Source organism: Canis lupus, chromosome 9 (genome assembly GCF_011100685.1).
Source record: "Canis lupus familiaris isolate Mischka breed German Shepherd chromosome 9, alternate assembly UU_Cfam_GSD_1.0, whole genome shotgun sequence".
Classification (NCBI taxonomy): domain Eukaryota; kingdom Metazoa; phylum Chordata; class Mammalia; order Carnivora; family Canidae; genus Canis; species Canis lupus.
Window position 1 is genome coordinate 54,745,302 of NC_049230.1, and position 27,321 is coordinate 54,772,622.

General features: G+C 47.3%; 1 protein-coding gene across 1 annotated transcript in view; it reads right to left on the minus strand.

Moving 5' to 3' along the window:
• Nucleotides 1-336: 336 nt before the first annotated feature.
• NUP188 (nucleoporin 188) overlaps nt 337-27,321 on the minus strand; it is a 55,359-nt gene continuing 28,374 nt past the window's right edge. Inside the window, exons 11-44 of the mRNA XM_038549107.1 lie at nt 26,626-26,826; nt 25,617-25,706; nt 22,956-23,021; nt 21,859-21,978; nt 21,255-21,381; nt 20,254-20,406; nt 19,944-20,070; nt 19,644-19,731; nt 19,466-19,542; nt 18,805-18,919; nt 17,551-17,671; nt 17,357-17,423; nt 16,028-16,150; nt 15,563-15,702; nt 14,620-14,726; nt 12,456-12,662; nt 12,169-12,338; nt 11,352-11,421; nt 10,904-10,971; nt 10,279-10,474; nt 7,483-7,560; nt 7,104-7,189; nt 6,759-6,904; nt 6,292-6,473; nt 4,716-4,916; nt 4,426-4,518; nt 3,839-3,997; nt 3,495-3,632; nt 2,233-2,307; nt 1,915-2,151; nt 1,649-1,780; nt 1,316-1,389; nt 1,056-1,185; nt 337-950 (exon numbers count right to left, since the gene is read on the minus strand). Coding sequence (XP_038405035.1) covers nt 774-950; nt 1,056-1,185; nt 1,316-1,389; nt 1,649-1,780; nt 1,915-2,151; nt 2,233-2,307; nt 3,495-3,632; nt 3,839-3,997; nt 4,426-4,518; nt 4,716-4,916; nt 6,292-6,473; nt 6,759-6,904; nt 7,104-7,189; nt 7,483-7,560; nt 10,279-10,474; nt 10,904-10,971; nt 11,352-11,421; nt 12,169-12,338; nt 12,456-12,662; nt 14,620-14,726; nt 15,563-15,702; nt 16,028-16,150; nt 17,357-17,423; nt 17,551-17,671; nt 18,805-18,919; nt 19,466-19,542; nt 19,644-19,731; nt 19,944-20,070; nt 20,254-20,406; nt 21,255-21,381; nt 21,859-21,978; nt 22,956-23,021; nt 25,617-25,706; nt 26,626-26,826 — 4,341 coding nt within the window. The 3' untranslated portion in view covers nt 337-773. The remainder of the gene's footprint in view (nt 951-1,055; nt 1,186-1,315; nt 1,390-1,648; nt 1,781-1,914; nt 2,152-2,232; nt 2,308-3,494; nt 3,633-3,838; nt 3,998-4,425; nt 4,519-4,715; nt 4,917-6,291; nt 6,474-6,758; nt 6,905-7,103; nt 7,190-7,482; nt 7,561-10,278; nt 10,475-10,903; nt 10,972-11,351; nt 11,422-12,168; nt 12,339-12,455; nt 12,663-14,619; nt 14,727-15,562; nt 15,703-16,027; nt 16,151-17,356; nt 17,424-17,550; nt 17,672-18,804; nt 18,920-19,465; nt 19,543-19,643; nt 19,732-19,943; nt 20,071-20,253; nt 20,407-21,254; nt 21,382-21,858; nt 21,979-22,955; nt 23,022-25,616; nt 25,707-26,625; nt 26,827-27,321) is intronic.

The window sequence follows — 27,321 nt, forward strand, 5'->3', positions numbered from 1 at the left end:
CCAGGCTTCTGAAGGGGGGCAACAAGGAGCTATAAATAGGAGTGGATCTTCTGGAAAGGCTACACCCCATGATATAAGTTCAGCCAGCTGGTAAATGGAGTGTGGCAGAGGTGAGGGGACGAGAACTGGGCGGGCCAAGGAAGGGAAAGTTAAAGTGTCCACCCAGCTCCCTCGCTTGCTCAGACATTAACAGAGGCATGTTAGCGAGTCAACCATCAATAAATACCCCGCGTGCCCCAAACTTCCACTCCACTTCCGGGTGCCTAGCCAAGGAAGGCATGCTTGGTGCAGAAAGCTCGATGTTCATCCCGAGGCCTTGAAGACACGCCACACATCTGTCTATAAACAGCATTTTAATATTTGTATAAATAGACCACAGTATTACCAAAAACTGCAAGAACAGAGCATGGAAAACAGATTTTCAGACCCATGCACACAGCCTCTCCTGGCCGCACGTGACACTGGCTCCGGCCTCAGCTGGGTTGGGGTCCGGGGTCTGGTGCGGTGGGGAATGCTTGAGGGAAGGGCCACACCCTCACGACATTTTTAACTTGAGGGTGTGAGTGCAGCAGACTCCTGGCTCCCACCTGGCTGTGGACCTCTTGATCTATTAGAAAAATAATGGCAGCGGGTGGGCAGCTGGAGTCCTGGCTGCTCTGGGGGGCAGGAGACAGGTGCTGCTCTCAGCCCCACGTGGCTGTCGGGCCGGCTGGCAGCACCCCAGCTTGTCCAGGGCTGCCACGCAGGCTGGTGGAGTGGGCCGGGTCGCCACCCTATCTCTGCACGTGCCGCACGAAGGCCTGCACCAGCTGGATCAGAGGCTCCTGGCTCTCTGGGCTGGCCTTGGAGAGAGACGTGGACTTGCCCTGAGGCGAGGGGAGGACGCCAGCAGCCGGGGAGCTGGGGGCCCCCCGGCGGAAGTAGCGGGAGAGGCTGGAGAGCAGCGTGCTCTAGGAGGTAAGAGGTACTAGGTGAGGCCCCTGCGGTGCCCTGGGAGGTGGGGGCCCGTCCCCAGCAGCCACCCCCTCTGGTCCGAGCCCTCTTTCCGTCTGTACCAACTCCGAGCTGAGCTCCTGCTTCATCCGCTGTTTGTCCCGGGGATGCACAGCTGGGTCCCTAAGGTAGCGCACGGCCTGAGAGATGAGCAGGTAGAAGCAGTTCTCCATGGTGAACATCAGGAGGGACCTGGGGAGAGGGCAGGGCGGGCTGCTGCGGAGAGCCATGCTGGCAGGCAGCAGGCATGCCTCCGAGCCAACGAGACGGCTGGCCCACAGCTGCCCGGACCCCAGCTCAAATCCTAGGAGGCCCTTCTTACTTCAGTGTCCTGGTCCCCTCTGCCTGTGTGCTGAGCCCCACAGCCTGGGTGAGCGGCTCCTTCTTCTTATCCAGCTGGAGGAAGAGGAACAGGGTAAAAAAGTAAGGGAACGGTAGCAGGTGTGGCTCAGCGCGAGCTTCCTACTCGGCAGGCTCCACGCGCAGCAGCCGCCTGCTGCCTCACTCGGTCCTCCAGAGAATCCTCCCGGGGAGGCTGAGTCACACTTGTTCAGGAAGAGGAACGGGCTCGGGAGGGCCAATAACGTGCAGGACGCCACAGACAGTGGGACGCTGGGAAGACTGGAAAGACGAGAGTCTAACAGCTGCAGCTTACCTCTCCGAGCATGTTTAGGGCCACATTCACTGTGGCCAGAAGGGTCCCGAAGGAGGGGGCCACTTCAGAGTCAAAGGTGGGAGTGGTAAAGCTCAGGGCAAATAGGAAGTTGTATTCAGCGAGGTCCAGAGACTGCAAGGCAAGACAGGAGCAACATAGAGTGCCGCCTGGAGCCCAGACAGCTCTAAGGGCAGAGCAGGGCACAGGAGAGCCTCGGCAGCTCACCGCTGGGAGGCTGCTGGCCTGGCACACGGGGCAGCCGGTACCTGGTCCAGCAGGATTTGGCAGACATCCGGGGTGAAGTGGCGCAGGGCCGCCAGGGTCCTGCTGAGGATCTTGAGAAGTCCATACTGGACGGTATGTAAGGCTCGCTGCTCGGAGGCCTCGGTGTCAGCAGTGGGCTGCTTGGAGGAGGAGGAGCAGGAGAAGGGAGCGGGGGCAGCAGCGGGGAGCCGCTGGACACGGGGGGCAACAGCTGAGGGAACGCCGTCCCCATTTTTGTTCTAAGGAGACAAGAAATGGAGGTGGGGTCCCGAGAGGCTGGGGTGAGGCCCCACAGGCTGCTGGGCAGGGAGGGCGTGTACCTGCAAGCAGTGCTGCAGCATCTTGCGGCTGTGCAGGAGCGACGTGCAGGCCTGGCACAGGTACCCCAGGCTGACCTGCGTCAGATACAGGGCCAAGGCGGGGGGCACTCAGCAGCAGCCTGACCCAAAGAACCCCAGCCCATTCCCAGTCCTGGTGTGCTTGCTCCATCCCCAAATTCCCATAGCACTTGCCTCCCTCCTTTCTCAGGCTGCAAATCTCACAGCCACTAAGGACACTTGACTACAAGCTGGGGCAAGAGGTGCCTGGGAGGGCTCCCCTGGGCCCTAGCTCGATGTCTAGCATGTGATGGGTTGTAAGGAAAGAAGTAAGAAGGGGGGCAGCCTGGGTAGCTCAGCGGTTTAGTGCCTGCCTCCTTCGGCCCAAGGGCCTGATCCTGGAGACCTGGGATTGAGTCCCATGTTGGGCTCCCTGAGTGGAGCCTGCTTCTCCCTCTGCCTGTGTATCTGCCTCTGCCTCTCTCTCTCTCTCTCTCTGCCTCTCTCTCTCTCTCTCAATCTCTCATGAATAAATAAATAAAATTTAAAAAAAAAGAAAAAAGAAGGGGAGGGTGCCCCGCTGGCTCAGTTCGGGGAACATGTGGCTTTGGATCTCAGGGTCATGAGTTCGAGCCCCAAGTTGGGGGTGGAGATTGCTTAAATCAACTTTAAACTATAAAGAAAGGGGATGCCTAGGTGGCTTAGCGGTTGAGCATCTGCCTTTGGCTCAGAGGGTGATCCCAGTCCTGGGATCGAGTCCCATATCGGGCTCCCTGCATGGAGCCTGCTTCTTCCTCTGCCTGTGTCTCTGCCTCTCTGTGTGTCTCTTATGAATAAATAAATAAAATCTTTAAAATAAATAAAAATAAAATGAAATAGAAAGAAAATGGGGATAGTTTCCCGTTTTATAGAAGAAAAAGGCTCAGGAACCATGAAATGACCTGGCCAAGGTCAGACAAATGGCAAGAGCCTGCCTGACTCCAGGACCCTCCAGCTCTGCTGGCCTATAACTAAGGGATGTGAACCAACGTCTCCAACTGAGCCCAAGTTCTTAAGCTACAAGGCTGCCCTTTACTTGGGAAAGAAAATCTTAGCTTCAGAGAAAACAATGTGAAAAAACCAAAGTCTGTACGTGCTGAGCAAAATGCCCACGTTCTAGTAATGAGCCTGCAATTCACCAGAGGTGCCCCCCAGACAGTGCCCAATGCCCCTCACCCAAGCATATCCCCAGACCACCTCCCAAAGGAACCCAGTCTGAGGCCCACCTGGACATCCCGCATAAGCTGAGGCAGGTGGAAGTGCCATTCCTTCATGAAATTGGAGAGTTGCAGAATGAAGCCCACAGTGTGGTCTGCCTCCTCCAAGCAGGCCAGACTCTGCACTGTCCTCACTGCGCTGAGGCACTAGGAGGGGACAGACAAGGCAGGATGGGGTAAATCAGGAACCTGACCCCCCTGATCCTGCCCTCCTACAGGAGGACAGGCCCTCGGCCCACAAACATAGAGGTGATGGCACAACAGGAATCTTTGCTAAGGAGCTTCTGAATGGTTCTGAATGGCCCAACCCCTGTGACCCTGAGCCCCCACCCGTATGACTGACAGTCCCTTACCTGTAAGGTCCGCTCCTGGTGAACACCCACGAAGTCCAGGGCCTCGGTCAGGAAGTTGTAGCGCAGAGTTTTGAGGAGCCGCTCCATCAAAGACATGGATAGGCGGTAGACTCCTGGCCAAGAGGGGGCATCCACGGACTTCCGAGAGGTGCTAGGTGTCTAAGACACAAAGAGCAGACAAGACCAGGACACAGCACCATGAATCTAGTTGACAGGTACAGCGGGGCCTCCTTGCAACACAGCAGCTAAGGCAGCCTGGCTGCTTGGAGGAGAAAACCTGCAACGGTAACAGCCTGGTGACCAGCAGGGCCACAGAGGGTCCCAGGCCAGTGGTTACAGGGAAAGAGCACTCAGCAGAGGTAGAAGAAGCCTGGGGTCTAGACTCAGGTCAGCCACTAACTAGCTACATGAGCTTGTCTTGCTAGAAATCAGTGTGGGGCAGGGAGGAGTCCACACCATCAGTGCATCACACAGGCCACCAAAGAGCAATTTCCCAGGCAAGTAAAAAACCAAAGACAAGGATGCTTTTCCACTCTAACTGCAGTCTGGTGCCAGTCCAGGCCCCCTGGCAAGTCACTGGAACTCACCTGCACTGTCCCATTGGAGCTAAGCTGGTACACACTCAGGAGGGGCAGACAGATGCTCTGGGTGATGCCAGCTCCAGCTACTGCTGTGGCTCCCTGGGAGGGAAAGACCAGGAACAAGATGGAATTGGGTAAGACCCACTGTTCCTGGGACCCGTCCCCCGCAGCCACCCTGCCCAGGGGCAGCTGGAGCTCTCAGGGCAGACCAGAGCTTCTGGGAGGTCATAGGCAGTGCCAGAACCCACCTAGCACAAGCAAGGAGGCTCCCTTCGGCCCCTGGGCTTGCCTCCTACCTGCTGAGTGCGAGCCAGAGTGAGGAGCAGGTGCAGCGATGCCTCGGTGAAATGCAGGTTCTGCTTCATGCGCAGGCTCACCTCCAGAGTGGTGAAGAGGGTGGGCAGGATGGGGAGCCTGCGAGTCACCTGGAGCCACGAGTCACCATCCTCATCCACCTCACACAGCTCCTTGGCCAAGTGCAGGCCCAAGACACACACCTGCTGGGGCCCAGGGGCAGAGATGGGCAAGAGGGAAGAAAGCAGTGCAGGGGAGAAATACAGGAGGGGGACAGCCCTGCACTGGGCCGGCCCAACCCTCACTTGGTCACACATGTAACAAGTGAGCTTGACTAAAACAACTTGAAGTCTCTCCTGACCTGCTGGGTTCCCGCATCCCCTCATAGGGCTGCCAGCGACTCCATCCTCACTAATGAGCCACTGCCCCTGACCCAGTGATGGTTCTCAACTCCTCCCTCCCCCATTACCAAACTTTACTACCCACACCTGCTCACTGCACCCATCTTTGCCCCTCTTGCTGCACCACTGCACCCACCTCCCAGCTGGTCCTCCCCCAGCCTCCTGGACCCTCTCCAATGGATTCTTCGTACCAGCGGCTTTTCAAGCTTATTTTTCACCACGATGCACAGTAATATTTTTTACACGTGTGACTGTATACACATGCTGATATATTTTCCTATCCTGCCTGCCTCCAAAGCACACTCATACTTACTTTTACACTTTATCCTACTTCATTAAAAAAAATTTTGGTTGTAACGAAACGAGCTCAGTTTGAGACTCACTATAGCAAGTCATGACCCAGTTTAAAAAACACTCTTCTAGGGGATCCCTAGGTGGCGCAGCGGTTTGGCGCCTGTCTTTGGCCCAGGGCGCGATCCTGGAGACCCGGGATCGAGTCCCACATCGGGCTCCCGGTGCATGGAGCCTGCTCCTCCCTCTGCCTGTGTCTCTGCCTCTCTCTCTCTCTGTGACTATCATAAATAAATTAAAAAAGTTTAAAAAAAAAAAAAAACAAAAAAAAACACTCTTCTATAGTGCATCCGGGGTGATCTTTCCAGAGTCCAAATCTGATCATTTCTCTCTCCCTTGCTTAACTCCTTGAGTCCTTTCCTCTTTCACTTGGAACCCAGATCAAAGACGCTGCTAAGGCCCCTGGTCATCCCACCCCCAGCTCTCCAGCCTCTCCTCTGTGTGCAGGGGACTTGGGCCCTGGCTCACAACCCCTGTGGTTGCTCCCCAATCTTCCCTGCTCACTTTGCCTGCCTGGCTCTACCCAAACTTTAAAGTCATGGCTGAAAGAGTCGTTTCTCACTGAGTCCCTCGGTTAGGTGAGAACCCCAAGCTGTAGGTTCTCCTGGTATTTCTCCCATGTGGGACTTGTCACCGTGGAATTCTGACATGTCTGCGTAGGCTGTGATCTGTTAATGTCCTCCACCAGACTGTGAACTCTGTAAGTGCAGGGACTAAGTGTCTCATTTGCTAATCACTCCCAGGGCCTGGCACAGAGCAGGCAGGCAGTGTGCATGTGCCGGATGTGCATGAGCAGGACACAGTACTCCTCGGGGCGCCCCCTCACCCCATCACGCTGGTCCTTGTGCCGCGGCCGTGAGCAGTCATCCGTCTCCATGCTGTCCTTATCCTCTGTGGCACCGCCTGATGCCAGACTATGGCGGGTCTGGTCGAAGAGAGCAATCACCTCTTCCTGGAGCGTCTCGCAGACGTTCAGCACCAGCTGGGAATACTGGGGGATGTCACTCACTGCAGAGCACAGGCAGGGAAGGACAGTCACGTTCACCACGTTGACTCTCAGTGCATCGACGTTCCCTCCCCAGGCAGGGAGAGAGAACGTACAGTGCTGAGAGTGGGGGTTCTGCCCCGTCTGGGGGGACATACAGAACAGAGAGTCTTCTTGAAGACACGTTCCAAGACTGACAGCTCAAACCACACAACAGAAACGTCTGGCTCGAAAGCAGGCGAAGCCCCACAAAACCAGCTGCCGGTGGGGTGGGGAGACCACGGTCCGCACTCCCCTCTGCCCCTCACCTCGCATCTCCTTCATCTGCAACACTGTGATGAATGCTGAGAACATCTTGGCCTTGGTCTTCTCCATGAGTTGTTGGTCTGCCTGCAGCACTCCCTCTAGAATCTCCGTCAAGGGCCCAAGGATTTCATCCACAGAACCTAACTCCCTAGAAACAATATGGGGCAGAGAGGGAGGGAGAACACACCCCACATAAAGGCCACAAAATGGCCCCCCCTCACCTCAGGATGCCCAGTGGGCATGTTTGATAGGTCAGTCCCGTCCCTATGATGGCGGGACTAGCCCGATTCACCCCCACTTTCTCCCCTTCAGGAAAGTGAAGGGTCAGTAAAGAGCACAGCGCTCACTTCTTCCACTGCCGGAGGAGGATGAGCAGCAGCGTGCACATCATGGAGCCAAGGCGGAGGCAGTTCACAGAGCCTGGGACCAGTAGCTGAGGAGAGATGGCACATCAGTCAGGAGTCGGTGGTCTTATGAGCTGACATGGCTTAAGGTTTGAGCTCCACCCACAGGATCCCTCTCAACCTCATGCCTTTCCCTCCCAGCAGTGAGCTCAGAAGGCGTGGGACAAAGGTGAGAGATCACAGAGTAGCATGATGGCCTCAGGTCCCACAGGCTGCCTGAGCCCCCTGACCTGACCGTTGGGCAGCTTCACACTCATGAGCCATCCTGGGCTTTGGAGACCTTCTCCCTAGGAGGAATGTGAACTCTCCCAGACACACTTACTAACGCTTTGGTCCCATCAAGCACGTCGAGAAGGAGCTGGTGACGCACTGCAGAATCAGTCAAGTGCATTACCTCTGCCTGCAAAGGAACAGGAGAAACATGGCATTAGGGCAAATGTCCCAGGTTTTAAAAGCAATGATGAGATATAAGGGTCCTGTCAGACAGGCACAGTCATTGGTAAGCCAGTCTTCTAACTGTCTCCCTGCTGCTTCTTTGTCCACCCTCAGACATGCTCAAAATCGGGTCGGGTTCACCTCTTCCTCTTAATAACATCCCTCTTCTGCTCAGACCCTTGAAAGGTTTCCTTCTCAGTATTCTGGAAAAACAAACAAGGCCAAGAGGCCCCTGCCAGGATCTGGTCCAAATAATTCCGGTATCACCTCCTACTGGCCTCCTTCCTCCTGTTTGAACATAGCATGCCAAGCTCTTTTCCCCTCCGGACCCTTGTACACGTGACACCATCTCCTAAGACTACTCTTTTCCATGTGCTCTCCACCTGGAAGGCTCCTTTGTATATTCGGGTCTCAAGTGGGACATCACCTCCTTAGAGAGGGCCTCCCTGACTGCTCCTATCCTACTTAAGTGCTCACTACCACAGCATTCTGATTATTTCCTTCACAGTGAAATATAATCTCAAACTAGATTTCATTGGGAATCTGTTTACATTTTGCCTTTCTTATGGACCACTCTCCACCAGATCAAAGACCTTCTCTGCCTTATTCACTGCTGAATCCCCAGGTGCCTGAAACATGGTGAATGTTCTGTTAATATATTTTTTTAAGATTTTATTTATTTATTCATGAGAGACAGAGAAAGAGAGGCAGAGACATAAGCACAGAGAGAAGCAGGCTCCATGCAGAAAGCCCGACGTGGGACTCAATCCCGGGACTTCAGGATCATGCCCTGGGCTGAAGGCAGGTGCTCAACTGCTAAGCCACCCATGCGTCCCTCTGTTAATATTTCTTAAATGAATAAGCAAATGGTAGCTATCCTAGACTGAATCAGATAGTTCTGTTAAAAAGAAAGAGGATGGCAGGATTTTCAGAGCCACAACCCAAGACCTGTTGCCTATGTTTTACAGCCCGGGGAACATAGTTAAGAAAACTGTAGCAACTTCGTGTGGTAACGGACGGTAACTGGACTGATCATGGGAATATTTTCATGGTATATAAAATACTGAATTAGGGATCCCTGGGTGGCGTAGCTGTTTAGCGCCTGCCTTTGGCCCAGGGCGCGATCCTGGAGACCCAGGATCGAATCCCACGTCGGGTTCCTGGTGCATGGAGCCTGCTTCTCCCTCTGCCTGTGTCTCTGCCTCTCTCTCTCTCACTGTGTGCCTATCATAAGTAAATAAAAATTAAAAATAAATAAAATCTAAAAAAATAAAAATAAAAATAAAATAAAATAAAATAAAATACTGAATTATTATGATATCCATCTGAAACTAAAAGAACATCATAGGGCAGCCCCAGTGGCACAGCGGTTTAGCGCCGCCTGCAGCCCAGGGCGTGATCCTGGAGACCCTGGATTGAGTCCCACGTCAGGCTCTCCATGGTGCCTGCTTCTCCCTCTGCCTGTGTCTCTGCCTCTCTCTCTCTCTCTCTCTCTCTGCATCTCTATGAATAAATAAATAAACTCTTTAAAATAAATAAATAAAAGAACGTTACAGATAAACTATAATAAAAAAAAGAATTAAAGCTTTAATAAAAAAAAGAAAGAAAAAGAGCTGCTGCCCAGCTAGGGCCTAGAGGCAGGTGACACACAGGCTCTCCAAGGAGGAATCGAACATTCTCCAAAGACCGCCGAGTGCTCTGTTGGGTTTGCAGTCTCCGGGGCCTGCAACCACTGTGATACAGCAAAGTCCCAAGGTTGTGGGCAGTCTGGCCCTGGGAACAAGTCATTCGTGGAGGATGTAAGAACACACTTGGAACAAGGGACTTCTATCAAGCCGAAGTTATTCATGAAGTCAAGATACCAATCTGGATTCCCCAAGGAAGAACAGTTCAACACTAAGTTCCCACTGCACAACAGGATAATGTGAAACCACACATACAGACACGCAAAAAAAAAAAAAAAATGCACACTCTCTCTCTCTAAAAGCAACTCTCGGGACGCCTGGGTGGCTCAGCAGTTGAGCATCTGCCTTTGGCTCAGGTCATGATCCTGGGGTCCCGGGATCGAGTCCCACATCGGACTCCCTGCATGGAGCCTGCTTCTCCCTTTGCCTGTGTCTCTCTCATAAATAAATAATAATAATAAAAATAATAATAATAAAAAAAAGAAAAACTCAGTAGACACACAGTGCATAGACAATGCCTCTGTTCTTCTTCTAAGACCAGGAAATGCAGTTTCTAGAAGCAATGAAAACAAACTGCTCTCTAGAGACGGTGTTGCCGCAGCTGTCACAGCTGCCTGCTGACCAGTCGACAAATATTTACTTAGTATGCGCAGGACACGCACCTGAGCAGGTGATGCTACCTGTGCACGAGAAGCAAATGAAGAAGGGGTCTCCTGAGACCCATCTAGGGCCACAAGGGCAGCTACAGGAGGCTGTCTCACAACTGTTGCAAGACATTTTAAATTCCTTCTCTGCGTTTTTCTTTAAGGTCCCTTGTTGGATCCAACATCCTAAATGGCCCACAGAAGCCCCCCCATCTACAAGCACAGAACTGTTACATTTTAGCTCTCAGGGAAAATCCTTGGTTCAACCTTCATCCCAAGGGGCTGTGTTTGTTAGGCATCCCAGCACAGAGTTGCTAGGATACCCAAGTGAAAACCACTCCAAGAGGCTCTTACGTGACTGGTGGCGATGATGAGGAGCATCCTCCAGGCGGAGACCAGCATCTGATACTCCACCAGGGAGGTGCAGCTGCTGCCCTCGGTGTCAGCTGTGTGAACCGCCAAAGACTTGACGTAGCCTGACCAGTAGGCAAAGCGTTTCTCGCTGGAAAATTTCTTAAGTGTATCTTTTAATGACTGATCTAATGAGCCCCTAGGATGTTAAGAAAAGACAAAGCCCACAGTTAGGTTTTGAAAGCAGATGGAGATGTAATGGGCACAGACCCTTGTCGAGGCAGAGAAAGCGACCTCACTTGGGCTTAAAGGCAGACGGCTCCGGTCACCTCCACTGTGAGGGGCTCATACTTCTTGCTCAACATAATGGGTTAGGTTGAGGCCTTTTCCAGGATTCCTCCTCCATAAAATCCCAGGCACATGGAGTTTGCTTCACAATAACTCTCTCTGACAATCATAAATGCCATCAATGGACTGGCCAGGGACACAAATCAGCGGCCCTCCATAAATGGCTCTGAACCAGCTCTCTCCTCTGCCTTGGCTCAAAGAGCCATGCACCCAGTGGCAGGCCACTGGACACCCCCCACCCAAATCTTAAATTCAAATCTCAAAAGGGGAAAAGACTCACTTAACTACATAGTATATCTCCAAGCAAATTATCTTCATGATGAGGGCACAGGTCTCCAGGATGCTGGGCTGTGGAGGGGAGAGCAGAGCACACATCAATCATGAGGAGAAACTCTTCTTTGGTGTCCTCCACAACGGAACAGAGCAGGGACATGATACTTGCAAACAGGGAAATCCAATCTCTAACAAATGTGAACCGCCATCTGCAGTGTTGGGTCCACAGAAGACCATAGAGCCATCAATGCAGAGCAGGGCATGCTACTTTCCTTCCCTTGGCAAGTTTCAAAGGGACAGGAAGCAAGCGTGCCTCTGAGAAAAAAAGTTTCCAGTAAAGAAAGTGCTCTGGTTGCTTAACTGAGAGGAGCTATCATTTCCTATCGCTCAGCCTCACCACCCAGCCTGTCCTTCCAGGGACTCTCTGCCCCATCCCACCCTCCACCCCATCTTACCTCAGATGTTTCTGAGGGAGGAGAAAGGGTTCCAAACAGCGGACTGGTTAAATTCTCCCAAAACTTGGGTCTGAAAGGAAAGTACATTTGGAAATTATACTTTTCTCTCATGCGGGCCTTCTCGAAGTTCTGTCCACCCACCTCAGCTGGTTACTTGTCCTTACTGTACCCGTCTCAACCCTAACGTGTCTCATGAGTCACCTGCTCCTACATAAATGCAATAGGTTCCACAGATAAAAATTGTTTACCTGTTAAGAAACACAATTGTATGTATGTTGTAGAGTCGACCGATAAAAAATGTCATGATTTGTGCTGCTGGACATTTCCCACAGCCTCACAAAGAAGAGAGCAGGGAGGGAAGAGGAAACAGACTCCCATGGTCAGGCTTTTTAATGTCCCTTCCCTCTTTGCACAAGCAGGGTCCTGGAGAATTGGGGGTTTCATTCAGTTCAAGGGCTTGAACAAGCCACTCTCATCTAAAGCTACTGTTTCTCCACAACAATAGACTGTTTTTGTTTTTGTTTTTCACAACAATTGATTTTGAAGGGGTCAGCAGAGGGAAGAACACAAAAGGCCGGAAAAGGAGGGCACCTTAAGGTAAGGAAGCCTCTGCCTTCAGGTAAAGAGGACACCAGCCAGCGGCAGCACAGAAGAAGATGACTAAGGGGAAAGCTCCCAAACTCTGCATGAGGTACCAAGTGCTCCTCAGGCCTATGCTAAGCGACTGGTCACAAAAAACCCCAAAAGTATAAACTATCGTTACTCCCGTTTTACAGACATGACCTTGGAGATAAATCCCTCCTGGAGTCAGACTCACTTGGTTCTGAGGACCAGCATGGCACTATCGCGCCGGTCCTGCCACAGGGCATGCAGAAAGGCAATGGCTGCCCGATGCAGAAGTGGGGGACACCAGTAGCGGTCTTGCTGCTGGGAATCTATCAGCTCCAGCACCGCATGGAGGCAGCTCCACACCCCAAGGCTGAATTCCTGCAAGAAGGCCAAGCAGACATTCAGTCCTTCAGGTACCACTGGCAAGTGCACCTGTGGGGCCCACACCCACCTTCAGGGAGCTGTCTCCCAGCTTCATCCCCCACACAGGCTCACCTTGGAGCCATTGCTGCCATCCTTCACCTCCAGATTCAGAAACAGCTCAATGAGGCCAGGCTGAGTCTCTACTGCAACTGTTAGGAACTCCAGAATCATGACTTTGATGCGCATGTCCTCAATCTTGCTCTGCAGTCGGGTCAGGAAGGCATCTCGAATGGCGGCCGCATCATTGCCCAGGCAGGCATATACTGACATTGGGGCCACCTGGGAAACCAAACACAGACTTACAGCTCTACTTTCAGAAAAGCCTCAAGAAGCTCCTAGAGAAGGTATTGGAGAACTCGCAGAAAATGAGCAGAAAGGGAAACATCAGATGTATAGCTCCAGATTAGAAGGGACACTGCTTTAAACTACAGTACAAAACGTCCAAAAATTCACAGAAAAAATAGTAATTAACTTAAAAACACACGCGATCTCTCTCGTGGTTAAAGAAACACAGGGTAGAACATGAGACAATACCGATTTGCCTATTTGATTACCAAGTTAAAATATTCATGGGGGGGCAGCGCTCATGGCTCAGCGGTTTAGCGCCGCCTTCAGCCCAGGGCGTAATCCTGGAGACCTGGGACCAAGTTCCATGTCGGACTCCCTGCACGGAGCCTGCTTCTCTCCCTCTGCCTGTGTCTATGCCTCTCTCTCTCTGTGTCTCTCATGAATAAAGAAATAAAATCTTAAAAAACAAAACAAAACAAAAACAAAACTCATGGGGTTATCGCAACAAGGATACAAGGCTTGGTGTCTGGCGTACACACTGTCAGGACACCAGCTGGCTTGATCTTGGGGTGGTAAGTTCAAGCACTATGATGGGTGTGGGGTTACATTAAAAAAAAAAAAAAGGAGCATAAACTATTACAATCCTTTTTGGAGGACAACTTAGAAATGTCTAAAAAAAATTAAAACGTTCACTAATACCTAATTTTTAGGAACTGAAAACAGAAGTTTATGGAACTCTATGGACAAGAGCCCCCTGCAGCACTGCCTGTAATAGTGAAAGACAAAAAAAAGTCCAAATCAATTAGGATGCACCATTCTGTGGCACAACATGTTAGCATTAAAGACAATAAAGTAGCCCAAATGTGCCCATGTGGAAAGACCACAAGATGTGGTATTCCGTGAAGAAAGTTAGTCACTAGTCATAAAACTATATATGGTGCCATTCTACTCTTGTAAAGAACAAAGAGCACACCAAACACCCTCTAATATATAATTACAGATAAAAAGAAATCTGGAGTGGGGCGCCTGGGTGGCTCAGTTGGTTGAGCAACTGACTCTCATTATTGACTCAGGTGATGATCTCGAGGTTATGAGATCAAGTTCCATGTCGGACTCCATGCCGGGTGTGAAACCTGCTTAAGATTCTCTCTGCCCGTTCTCTAGCTCTCAAAAAAAAAAAAAAAAAAAAAAAAAAAGATAAAAAGAAATTGGAACAATGCATACCAATCTGCTCATAGGGACTCGTGGATCAAAGGGATCACAGAGGACCTTAACTTTCTATGTCACATTTATCTGTAACATTTCAGTATTTTAAAATGAATATGCATGTCTTTTGTAATAGGAAAAAAAACTCCTCATAAAACATCATTTATGTGTGTTGTGTATAGCAACACAATTTGTCTATTGTGCATATGACTGTATCACTTTAAAGTCAGAAAAGTCTTGGGGTACCTGGGTGGCTCAGTCAGTTGAGTGTCCGACTCTTGATTTTGGCCCAGGTTATGATCTCAGGGTCATGGGATCCGGCCCTGTATCAGGCTCTGTCCTGGGCATGGAGTCTGCTTGGGATTCTATCTCCCTCTGTACCCTCACCCCCACCCCCACACACATGTACACTCTCTTTCAAATAAACAAACAAACAAAATCTTTAAAAGTCAGAGAAGGGCAGCCTGGGTGGCTCAACAGTTTAGTGCCACCTTCAGCCTAGGAGTCCTGGGGCCCTGGGATCAAGTCCCATGTCAGGCTCCCTGCATGGAGCCTGCTTCTCCCTCTGTGTCTGTGCTTCTCTCTCTTTGTGTCTCTCATGAATAAATAAATAAAATCCTTAAAAATAAATAAATAAAAGTCAGAGAAGCCCAAGTCAGCTGTTCATCTTAAAAGAAGGCAGGAGCAGTCTAAAGCACAAAGTCAGTTTTCTGGGGCTTTGGCTGATTAAATGGGAACCTACCGTGGCCAGACGTTTCAGCAGCTGGATGGCAAGACGTGGCAAAGCAGGATCATGTTTGTGGTAGATGTATTTGGCAAGAACAGCAATGAGGTTGTTCCCATGGGCACCTGAAGCAGTGCAGGAAACAGGATAGGTATCAAGTGCACCCAAGTCAAGCTCCTAAGAGAGGCTTTAGTCACAAAGGCTCACACACTGAGTGAGTTTACTGCCCTCAAGTACCTGGAGGGCCAGAGCAAATACAGGTGGCCATACCATTCTCTCTTTTCAGTAGCCAAGGGAATAAGCAGGATTTAGAGGTAAAGAGCCCAATTCAATTCATTAAGAGCAGAAAGAGAGACATTTTGGAAAAAAACAAAAAAACAGGTAGTCTCTTAACAAACAGGTTAGAAAAAGACACCACACTGAAGACCTGCACTGAAATGCAAAAATTATCAAAATCCCAAAATAACACAAGTAGAAGAGATCTCAGACATTACCCAAACAACTACTTAAAAATGAGGAAAACAGGGTCCCAAAGGGATTAAATGAATAGTGTAAGGGCAAAGAGCAAAACAGTCCATATATAACAGGTACCACGAACTTCTCTTCATGATTTACAAGGAGTAATCTTAGCTCCATTGCAATCTATTATCATCATTTTATAGACCAGAAACCTGAGGCACAGTTTAATAATGAGCCCAAGGTAACATGGCTGATTAGAGCCAAAATCTGAAGCAAGGCAGTGTGACTTTGAACATGGGTTCTTAACTATTATCCTGTCATCAATGGAGGCAGAAGTGGAGGATATTCCACCCCTCTTGTTTCTAAGTCCAGGATGGGAGCTGGTGATCTTTCCCAAATTCCCTCCAGGAATTAGTCAGAATATGCTTCCAGCCTCTAACAACACAGCCTGAAGTATGTCCTTGTGGGCAGAAGCACTGTGGGTCAGAAGCGCAATACATACCATGCTGTGTGAGAGCCTGCTCCAGGGGGGACACCACATTAGAAGGCGGTTTCAGCCGAATAACATTGTTGGTGACGGAGAATGCCAGTTTCACTGTCTTGATCAGCAGCTGGCCCTGCCCCTGGCCCTCTGCCCCATCGCTAGGGTGCCAAATGGAAACCAAAGTGGATTCAGACAACATGACTTCATTCGCAACATATGTGCTCTCATGAATTAGATTCCAACAATAATCCCAGAGTTCAACAGCTTCTGTTACAGGCCCCAGTCCAAACTAGGAGAGAGGTGGAGCAATCAACTCCCTTTGCTGTGTGCCAGTCTACACAGCAGCCACTAGGGTATACAAAGGCTACATCCTAGGGGAAACAAGGCTGTCTTTAAAAAGCTATCGCACATTAACTTACACTAGAATTCTGAGAACATGCAGGCACAGTAAAGATAAATGGAGAGGGAGAGAGGTAGCCCTACCTGCGGGGCTGAGCAGCCATCACCATGTCAATGGTGTCCACACCGACGCCCATGATATTAATGACTGTCTGTCCCGCCTCTGTGTAGGCCAGGCTGCAGATGCAGAGAGACTGAAGACTGGGGCTGTGATGCAAGACAGACATGTCCCCAGTTACCAGGGAGCCGCCAAGTTTATTACCGAAAGGGAAGGGCACTGTCCAAACCAAACCAAGTGGACATCAGTCATACAGCTAAGCTTTGTGACAGATAAACACACTGATCACTTTCCTTAAGTAGACTTAGGGGCACCTGAGAGATTCAGTCAGTTAACATCTGTCTCCGGCTCAGGGCATAATCTTGGGGTCCTGGGATTGAGCCCCACATCAGACTCTCTGCTCAGTGGGGAGTCTGCTTCTCCTTATCCCTCTGCCCCTCTCCACAACTTGTGCTCTCAATCTCTCTCTTTCAAATAAATGGATAAAATCTTTTTTAAAAAATGACCTGATCTTAGAAACCACCCTGAGAAGCTCTCTCAATGTCCGATTAATTAACGGATAGATTTACTGAACTGAATCATTATCAACCCACACAACGGAATGCTCAGAACAAGATAGATCTATGTGAAATGGTATGGAATGAAATTCCAGACCAGTCAATACAAGCAGAGGAAAACACCTGGCAGAAAATATACTAAATTGTAGTCATCTCTGAGAAACAGGTTTTTTTGTTTTTATTTTATTTATATTTAAGATTTTATTTATTCATGAGAGACAGAGAAAAAGAGAGAGAGAGAGAGAGGGATAGGGGTAGAGACACTGGCAGAGGGAGAAGCAGGCTCCATGCAGGGAGCCTGACGTGGGACTCAATCCCAGGTCTCCACGATCACGCCCTGCGCTGAAGGTGGCGCTAAACTTCTGAGTCACCTGGGCTGCCCATGTTTTTATTTTTAAAAGATTTTATTCATCCATTTGACAGAGAGAGTGAGCAAGCAAGCACACAAGCAGGTGGAACAGCAGGCAGAGGTTGAAGAAGGACACTTCACAGATTAGTTCCCAATGAACATGTGTAACTTTTGTAAAGACCTTAAAAACAATTTGTGTGTGTGTGCACACGCAATCTCACTGGGGACAGGCTCGTTCCCACTTCATTTCTCTTTTCAACCCACAGGGAGAAAGGATACAGTCCAGTGGAAAGCAAATCAGAACCTCAAGAGTACTGTACTGAGCTCTGGGCTCAAGCAAGCTGAGTTCTCTGGAAGAACGAGGTGGTTCTGCACAGCAGAAACCCTAATACTTTTGGGGAGTGGCAGCATCCAGGTGTACCCTGCTCGAGCAATCACCCCACTCATACCTGCCATGTAGGTCGGCCTCATGGCACAGGTTCAGGATCGCATGAATCAGCTCCAGGATCAGGCAACCTGGATTCCAAAAAAGACACAGCAATGATGTGGCCTTGTGTGATGACCCTCATCCCAAGAAAGGGGAAGACAACATCTCCAAGGAGCCAGGAGTTGCTCAGGTTTTCCCTGTGAACTCCTTCCTTACCAATCTGTTCTCTCACACCATGGGAGTTGTAACGCCACTTGTGATAGCCGGGAAGCATCTCTTTCAGCACAAACATGACACAAGGCACCAGCCCTTGACTCTGGGTACTGCCAAGCTGCCCCTACAAGAAACCATGATGTGAGGACTTACACCATTTAAGGAAGTCATTTAGCCATCAGAGATTTAACTTGAAACCCACAGGTCCACAGGAAATCGGGGCAAACTCTGGCAAACATCAGAACACTCTGGTTCAACAGGGTCCAAGCTGTGGGTTTCTCTGAAATAGGGAAAAAGACTAATAAGACAAAATTACAATGTCCCAAAAGGCAGCTACATGAAGAGGACAGGGGACTGTTAAACCTGGGGAGAGTGGAGGTACCGTAAACATGAAGGACATGGGGCTGTCAGGGACATTATGTCAGGGTCACAATGCTAGCCACGCCCTTAACCTCTACCCTGCCACTGGAATACCTGACACTGGAATACCAGAAAGGAGCTCTGATACTCATAATTCTTTGTCTAATGTTACTCATTAACATCAGCTTCCTTACCTTGAAAGTGGGGATTCTTTACTTCTGTGTGAACATATCGATCTTCATCCCTATCTCCACACAGGATGGTTTCTACCTTTGTAAGCACTCGTTCAATGATCCTTGTAGGCAAGATGTAGGCTGAGTGCTTTTCATGTGTGGTCCTCTCCATAACTCCACGGAATAGAGACCATTTACTACTCCTATTTTACAGAGAGTCTAAGAAATTTTATATTCCCTTCTCAGGTCTGGACTGATCTAAGGCTGATGCAGCAGGCAGGTGGTCAACCTGAAACGTAAACCTAATTCTATGGGAATCAAAAATCTGTTTTTCAAACTGAGTTGTGATCCATTAGTGGATTGTGAAATCAGCTTATTAGAAAATAACAAAGTACCTTTTGTGTTGTCAGAGCAGCGCTGAGTTGTGAAACTCTGCTCCAGGGGTCCACACACACATATGTGCATATTGGGCCATGATATAAAACATACATATTACCTTGGGTGCCAATGAAAATAGCTTGATATTCACCAAATCATAGCTCCTGCCTCCGAGTATTACATAAATTAACACAGATAAGGTACTCCAAAAATCAGGCATACAGTCAATTCTCAATACACAGAAAACATTAACGCCATAACTTGAGGACAATTGCTGCGCCTGTAGACAAGAGGACTATAGTTGGAGAGGAAACTATTTGGATGATTCCATCTGACCGGCTCTAACCTTGACAAGAGTGGTGATTAAGCGCAGAAAGGCAACAGTGACCCCGTACTCGCCCTGGGGCTGCTCACTGTTCATCAAGAGGCTTCCGTACCCTCCAGCATTCATCCCCTCAGCGCTGGGAAAGAACAGAGGCAGAGGAATCAGGGTGGAGCAATCTTAGGGTTCCAGAAACTATCACAGAGCATTCTTGTTACTACCTAGATGGCTTGGGCCCCAAATAGAAAATCTGTGCTCAAGAATTTATCAAATCTAGGCTATTTTCTACCCCAGATGAGCATTAAAAACCTCAAAAGGCTTAAAGATCAAATAAACAAAAACGTAAACATAAAAAAAAAAATACTTGTCATAAAAGAGAAAAGAATACAAAGTAGGATATAGGAGGAGCCTGTGTAACAGCAGCTGTCCAGCAAGTACGTTCAAGTCGCTCAAGTAGCCATGAATCAAGGAAAGATACGAGTGACTACAGCCTCAGAAAGGGAAGCCAAGTCTGGATCTAGACACCTCTGGATTCTCCTGAATTTAAAGTTAACTCCCATGCACCTCAGGTGGTTGCCACTGGATACATCCACGGGGAAACTTCTTTGAAAGTAATGAAGCTAGTCTGGACCTGAAATGTGCCTGGTACTCCCATATGCTCTACCCGACCTAAGACGTGGCTTACCTAATCATCTGACTCATGTTGGAGACCTGGTGGGCCACGAAAGGTAAAAAGCCTGTGTGACGAAGATCAGTCCAGACCTGAGAAGGGAAAATAAGAGCCCAGTGTCCACATGTCTTCAGGTATACACCAAACAAGAACAACATTTTTTGGCTATGAGGAAGAGTTGGTTATCTCTCACCTTTGCTGGGTTCCGGGCAGCCAAAACAGTCAAGCAGTTGACACAAGAAGCAATGACATCCACTGGTGGGGAGATCACGGTCGTTAGCCTGGTTAAAGAACAGTGCACTATACTTGGTAAAATGAATAATACAACTTGTCCCACCACAAATATTTTCCAGTTCTCTCTGCCCAAGTCCCTCCTCTCAGCAGGGATGGAAAAACAGGAAGGCCCTCAGCTGGGGATTATTATCACCCCAGGCCTTCCCAGAGGGAAAAGAGCATGAACATTAAGCCAGTGGGTGTGTGACCAGATGCTTACCGCTGCAGCAGCATGTAGATGCGAGACGTGATGGGCAAGAGACAGTCTGCTATGGACAGATCTGTGCTGATGACCTTATGGACCAGATCAATGATGGGTCTGACCCGCTGGCAGTGCTGGATTACATCTGTAGGCAAAGAAAGCAAACACTTCCTTTAAGATCACTGAGTCGTCTCTGAGGCCCAGATAAACATTACACTTAGCCCAGTCTGGATGGTTTTCAATTTTATCTTGAGATTCTGTTTGTCCTCCAAATCTAAGCAGGGCCAGTTTTCCTCCCCACAGTCACATTTCCCGGAGCAGACCTCACCTGCGGTGGAAACGACATGCAGCAGCATTTCAATCTCACAGGTAAAGAGGGTCCAGCTGCTGTACGAGTACTCCCAGCGTACCAGGTAAGCCCTGTCATCCAGTACCACTTGGCCCACAGTGCCCTGAGGTATGCGGAGGTTGGTCTGACCCCCTAAAGGAGAGAGGAAGAAAAATGGGTCAAATACCTGAGGATACAACAGGAAAAAGTGACCAGACACCAATACTTAGTGACACAGAGATGTACACTCTCTCTTCCTAGTAGCTAACACTGATAGACTGTTTTTTACCCAAGGTATAGCCTGTGTCAGAATTCCCTTTCTTCTCAAGGCTGGAGTAATATCCCACTCTATGTATGTACCATATTCTGTTTATCAATTTCATCTGCTGGTGGACACTTATTTAAAATTGTTATTATATATACCCTTTTACCCAACAACCTCACTTTTGAGGACTCTGTGCACTAAAAGCAAAAGCACCAGTGTATAAAGGGACACGTACCCAAGGCAGCATTGTTTGTAGTGGCAAAAACCTGACACAGCCTACATGTCCTTTAAAAGGGAAAAGATACAAAATTCTGGGAAACTAAGAATAATTCTGTAGTTACTAAAAAGAATGAGTCAGATCCATACATAAAAAAAGCAACTTGCAGAATCTACGAAAATGTACATAGTATATAAAAGGACACACACCAGCTCTTAACACTGACTATCCAACAGACATGTCTGAACAAATGAACTTTGTAAAGCATAAATCTGCACTGTTTCTCATTACAATAAACACACATTATTTTTGAAATAAAACAATCTAATGTAAAAAAGGGAGAAATGCACTAATAAGTTCTCAAAAAGCATAGTGGAGAGAAGGAACTGCTCTAAAGGCAGCTTGTATGAAAAAGTTAAAGCCAAAAAAAAAAAAAAAGAAAAAGTTAAAGCAGCATATATGAATTCTAAACTGAGGCTGAGGAAAAGAGGCCACTCAACCGGGGTCTCTCCATCTTACCAAGAGGATAAAGGAGTTTGGACGTTTGCCTCCGCCAGAGTGTTCCATCTTCGTGGGAGACCACATCATGGGGCTTGTGCTTATAAAGTTCATTGTAGAAAGACATCTTATCCAAGAAACTATACACCTGTCAACACACAGAAAAAAATCCAGCCACGTGTTCACCTGGGGGACACACAACGGGTCCCACATCCACTTCTCTGCTCTTTAACCAAACCGTGTATGTGTGGACTCTCAAACTTCTCACAAACCTGCCTCCGCACTCCTTATAGCCCTCACCATTCTCAAACACTAAGCTCACGGACCCCTCACTATAGACAGTCCACTCTCCTGAACAGTGGGTCTCCACTACTCAAATGTCATCGACTGTGTGGCTTTGTTAGTTATTCCCTCGTGTCTACTGTTATTCTCGGCCAATGAGATAGTAAGGAACTTTATATGTTGTCCTACTCCCACAGCATCTACAACAGGTACTTATTTTATAGAACTGAGGCACTAACTCTGGCACTGTTCATTCAACTTCAGACTAATTCTTGCTGTGGTAGTGGCACCCCAAAAAATATCTCCCACACTCTGAATTCAGGCATCTAACTGAACCACCTACCTTTTTGGCAGTGGACTTCCCTGACACGAGGGCTCGTAGCAATTGCAGGAGTGGGGAGAGGAGATGGGGGAACATCCCACATACACTGTCCAGAATGATCCCAAGCCCAGAGGTCGGCTCCTATGGTGGAAGGAGAGAAATCACTGACCTTCATGTTATCCATGAAATTAACACATCTCTGAAGTGCCCAGCAATCTTAAGAAAACCTCAAATCAATCCTTTCCTTCAGACAGACATCTCTCCTCCCTTAACAATTTAGTAAGACTTCCATATGTTCATTGAAAATGACTATCAACAGCAGATCTTGTTAGGACCTGAAAAGAGAACACCACTGCCTCCAGTGACCTTTTCCTGGCCATCCTCCCTCTAGGAAGACAACGGTGTTCAACTCTGCGTGACATGTTGCCAATAAGATAAAAACCATCCAACAACATGTCAGCATTTAGCTACCACACATGGGCAACAGATCCTCAATCTAAATATTGCTTTATACCATCTTCTCCCAAGGAACGGTGTAAGAATGGATAGTAATTCCAGAAGGGGGGGGAAGACATATAGGCATATCAATCAAGCCACAGCACAGAGGAGAACAGATTTATTCATCAGCTGGACCCTGGGCTTTGGGCTATTGTCAATGCTAAGCCTAAGTACTGGTTAGAAACTGTTCACTCCAAAGCTAAATTCTTATCTAACCAGTTACAATACTCTGACAACTCAGAGTTACAATCCCCCAACAGCATGTTCAAGAGTTATAGTAATACTGGTGTTTGAGACTGTCCATGTGAACAAAGACTTGATGTATAGGAGAGAACATGCTGGTTAGTAATACAGGCTACAGTCTTACATCAGCCAGAATTGCTTCCTGATCCTAACTATTTGTCTAGCCGTGTGACCTTGGACTAATCATTTCACATCTCTGAGCATCACCTTTCCTCATATGCAAAATGGTGATGATGATGGTAATTCTACTCTACAGATTTTTATAAAGATTAATGTGAAAAGACAATTGCTTAATATCAGACATATTGCGAAATAAATGCCTGATAAATTATTTCGCTAAAAGAATATCTTAGCATAATTCCCTCGGACACACTTACTGTTCCCCAGAATAGTTCTGGAAGAGAAGGGTCTGCCAGGACTTCACATGCTGTGTCTATTACATCCTGTTGGGGGGAGGAGGGAGAAAATAGCTTATTTGCCCTCGTTGACCAAGTCTTATCTTTTTTTTATTGTATTCTATTCAAATAAAAACACCAACAATACTTTCACATACTATGTCAGAAAGAACCCTGGGATTAGAAAAGTAAGATTATATCCTGTCTAGGGTGTATATTATATCTGTTGTATGGTGTTAGGTAAGTTAACCTCTCAGAACTTCAAAATCCTTATAAAATGGTGACAATATTATCCGCTTCACAGTATCACTGTAAGGACTAAATGAGATAATGTATGAAGCGGACTATAAATTTTAAGATGCCATGTAAATGGGAGGTATTACTAGGGTCCACTAAACTGTTCTCCTAAGGGGCGAGAATAATACCTTTTTAGGTTTCTTTAATCCTCAGCACCTAGCACAGAACACTGGGAATGTACCAGGTATGTATAGGACTCTTCCAGCCCAGATATGTTAATATCAAGACTCCAGGTATGCAATAGGGTCCCAATGTGACCAGAATTTTGGCAAAGGATGGAAAGCTTACTCTGTGCCCCTAGAGATTTAGAATGGGAGTCTTCCAGTTAATACCAATTTCTTTTCTAATGATAAGAAATCTTCATTTATAGCAACTTCACCAAATTTTTTCAATTTCCAAAACAAGTCATTAAAAACAAATACAATGACTTAATTAAAAAAGAACTGCTCAAACAGCACTTTCCAATGCAAGGAACCATGGTTCCTTGGAGAAATGGCAGATTCCAGGTCTGGGGCAAGAATCTCATAAGATAATCCTACAACATTGTATCGTACCCTAATGCAATCGAGCTATCAAAGTACGTGAACGTAGTGTCAGACAAACTCAGAAGCTCATCAAAAAGAGTTCTTACTGGCCAAAGGTGGGCAACCTGAGCATAAGGATAGTAACTGTAGTGGATTAAAACACAGCTAACAAGTTTATACACTTCACAACAATGTGTAAAAATTTAAAAACGTCACTAACCACATTAGGACTTTGTAGGATGGTAGGAAAAATTGGTACATAGGAAAATAAGCATGTATAGTACTTTATACCAGAGTATCAGATAGCTAATAGCTAATGAGAGCAGATGTTGAGGTAAAACTGATACAGAATATTAATTTTAGGTGTACAACATAATGATCTAATATTTGCATATACTGTGAAACGCACTTTTCTATAGCAACCTTCCAACCAATAAAAAGAGAAAAGATAGGGATGCCTGGGTGGCTCAGTGGTTTAGCACCTGCCTTTGGCCCAGGGTGTGATCCTGGAATCCCAGGATCAAGTCCCACATCGGGCTCCCTGTGTGGAGCCTGCCTCTCTCTCTGCCTATGTCTCTGCCTCTCCTTTCTCTCTGTGTCTCTCATGAATAAATAAATCTTAAAAAACAAAGGAAAGGAAAGGAAAGGAAAGGAAAGGAAAGGAAAGGAAAGGAAAGGAAAGGAAAGGAAAGGAAAGGAAAGGAAAGGAAAGGAAAGGAAAAGAAAAAAGAAAAGAAAAACTTAAACCTTGACATATTTGAAAATATTGTTTGTTTAGATGTAAAGGTATATGATTGTAAAGTTTTACTAGCTCCTATTCTGGTTCATCAAATATTCATAGATGAAACTAAATGATGTCAGAGATTTGCTTCAAAATAAGGAGGGAAAGGGCAAGATCTGCTGTCAGTTGATACTTTGGAAGCTGATGATAGGACCATTTAAGAGTTTGTTACACAATTTTGTCTTCTTTGATGTAGGTTTAAAATGTTTCTTTTTTTTTTTTTTTTTTTAGTTATTTATTCATTAGAGACACACAGAGAGAGGGAGAGACAGAGAGAGGGAGAAGCAGGCTCCATGTAGGCAGCCCGATGTGGGACTCGATCTGGGGACTCCCAGATCATGCCCTGAGCCAAAGGCTAACACTCAACCACTGAGCCACCCAGGCATCCCTAAAATGTTTCATGTTTTAAAAACATTGCAGAAGGGATCCCTGGGTGGCGCAGCGGTTTGGCGCCTGCCTTTGGCCCAGGGCGCGATCCTGGAGACCTGAGATCGAATCCCATGTCGGGCTCCCAGTGCATGGAGCTTGCTTCTCCCTCTGCCTATGTCTCTGCCTCTCTCTCTCTCTCTCTCTCTCTGTGTGACTATCATAAATAAATAAAAATTAAAAAAAAAAAAAAAAAAACATTGCAGAAGAATATTTATTAGCACCCACAGATGTTTAGGACAGCTGTACTATCCCAAAATGAAATTACAAAGCAGTATATACACTGTGATTCTACTTTTAGAGAAGATTTATTATATTTTTAACATATACCCACAAACACACATACACACACACAGAAAATGTTTGGAAATGTTAATATCAAAATATTAAGAGAGATTATCCTATGTGGTGGGATTACACTTTTTTCTTTTTATCAGCACTTTCTGATTTTTCTGTCATTAATCTGTATCTTTTGTATAATACAAATGAAAAGAAACAGCAATAAACAAATTAACACCTGAGATATGTGAGTGTGTGTGATATCAGTTCCATATCTTAGAGATATGACTGCAAAGCCAGGCAGTGTAGACAGCCTCACAAAAGCCAGATACCGACCTGCTGATTGCCCAGTGTGTGCAGCTCCAGTGAGGTCAGAACGAAAGAAAGGAGTCCGTAGACACACATGCATGCAGTGCTGGTGGTACACTGTAATGGCAAAGGAGTCAGTGACTAATTCTGAATAACGAAACTCTTTCCCCAGATTCAGCAAAATCCTACACTTTAATATAGTCTCTCTAAACAAATGGGAAGGGAATCCAAGGCTTTGTAATTGTCCTAATTTAGACCCAAAATCAGGAAGACAAGGGGAAAAATGAAAATGCAGGAACCATAAAGATCACCACACAGCCAATAATAAATTCAAAAGGGAACCATTTTCAAAGTGATCAGTTTTCGTGGGGAAGAAAACCACATGCAGTCTAGAGAAAAGATAGAGTCTCTATGTGCTGATATGAATGATGCAGCTGCCTGAACGGTCACCAAGATAAATCAACCAGTGCCAGCCAGTGGGGCCTGCCGGTTGAAATTTCCTGCTCATGGGTCAAAACAAGCTCACTAAACAGTGCTTCTGAAATTAAGCCCCAGTACAACAAGACTCAAGAGAATGGCTAATTTATCCTGCTATGGACTAATGAGTAGGCTCCCAAAAAAGATTTCTCCAGTCAATGTGGTCAAAGCTATCTTCCAGATTACCATACTGGCATAGTATACTATACTGGCAGAGTCAGACACCATGGGTTCAAATTGTACCTACCACTAACTGGCAGTTATTGTTCCTGTGGGCAAATTACATCTCCATGAGTCTCAATTTCCTAATATGTAAAATAGAATGAAAATGCTAGTGCAAAGAAATGGTGAAAATAAAGGAAGAATGAAATAAGAGAATGCAGAGGGTGCTGATAACAGTGTCTAGTCCTACTAAATGCTCTACAAAGTTAGAAACAACATAGTCATCATTTTCCACATTACTATTACACAATATTATTACTACCATCATGATTCATTAACAAGCTTCTGCCCGCTCTCTGGTATACTTTTGCTCAAACACCAATAGCCCGAGCCTCACATCATTTCCCCCACTGGCCAGTGAGCGGAGCAGTCGGGTCAGGTACTGAAAGACATTCAGCTGGATGGCTGTGCCACCTATCTTCCGGACAACACTGCTTGTCTCTTCTGGATGCAGGGTGTGACGGAGAAGAGCCCAGGCCAAAAGCACTGGGGCATGATGTGGAATGTCCCCAAAGGTCAACATCAAACGGTCCATATCCTGATGAAAAGAAAAAAAAAATCTGCATCACTGAAAAGAGAAAGGGTCAGAGCCCTCCACAGGACCCTACGTCACATTTAGTATGTCTTCCATTTGTCCACAGCGGCCCCTTGTCCTATTCTGGGAAATTACTCTATCCCAACCCCCAGCCACCTCACTAATAATAAACCCCTCCATTACTCTTCCTTAACTGCACAATCTTTTATTTTTATTTTTTTAATTTTTATTTATTTATGATAGTCACAGAGAGAGAGGCAGAGACACAGGCAGAGGGAGAAGCAGGCTCCATGCACCGGGAGCCCGATGTGGGATTCGATCCCGGGTCTCCAGGATCGCGCCCTGGGCCAAAGGCAGGCGCCAAACCGCAGCGCCACCCAGGGATCCCCACAATCTTTTTCTCCTAATTTTAAGTCATTTTAACGTAACATTATAGAATACATATTCAAATGGAATTTTCTTTAGAAAGTTTCCTGAGTCTTCTTGAACTTTCTCTGG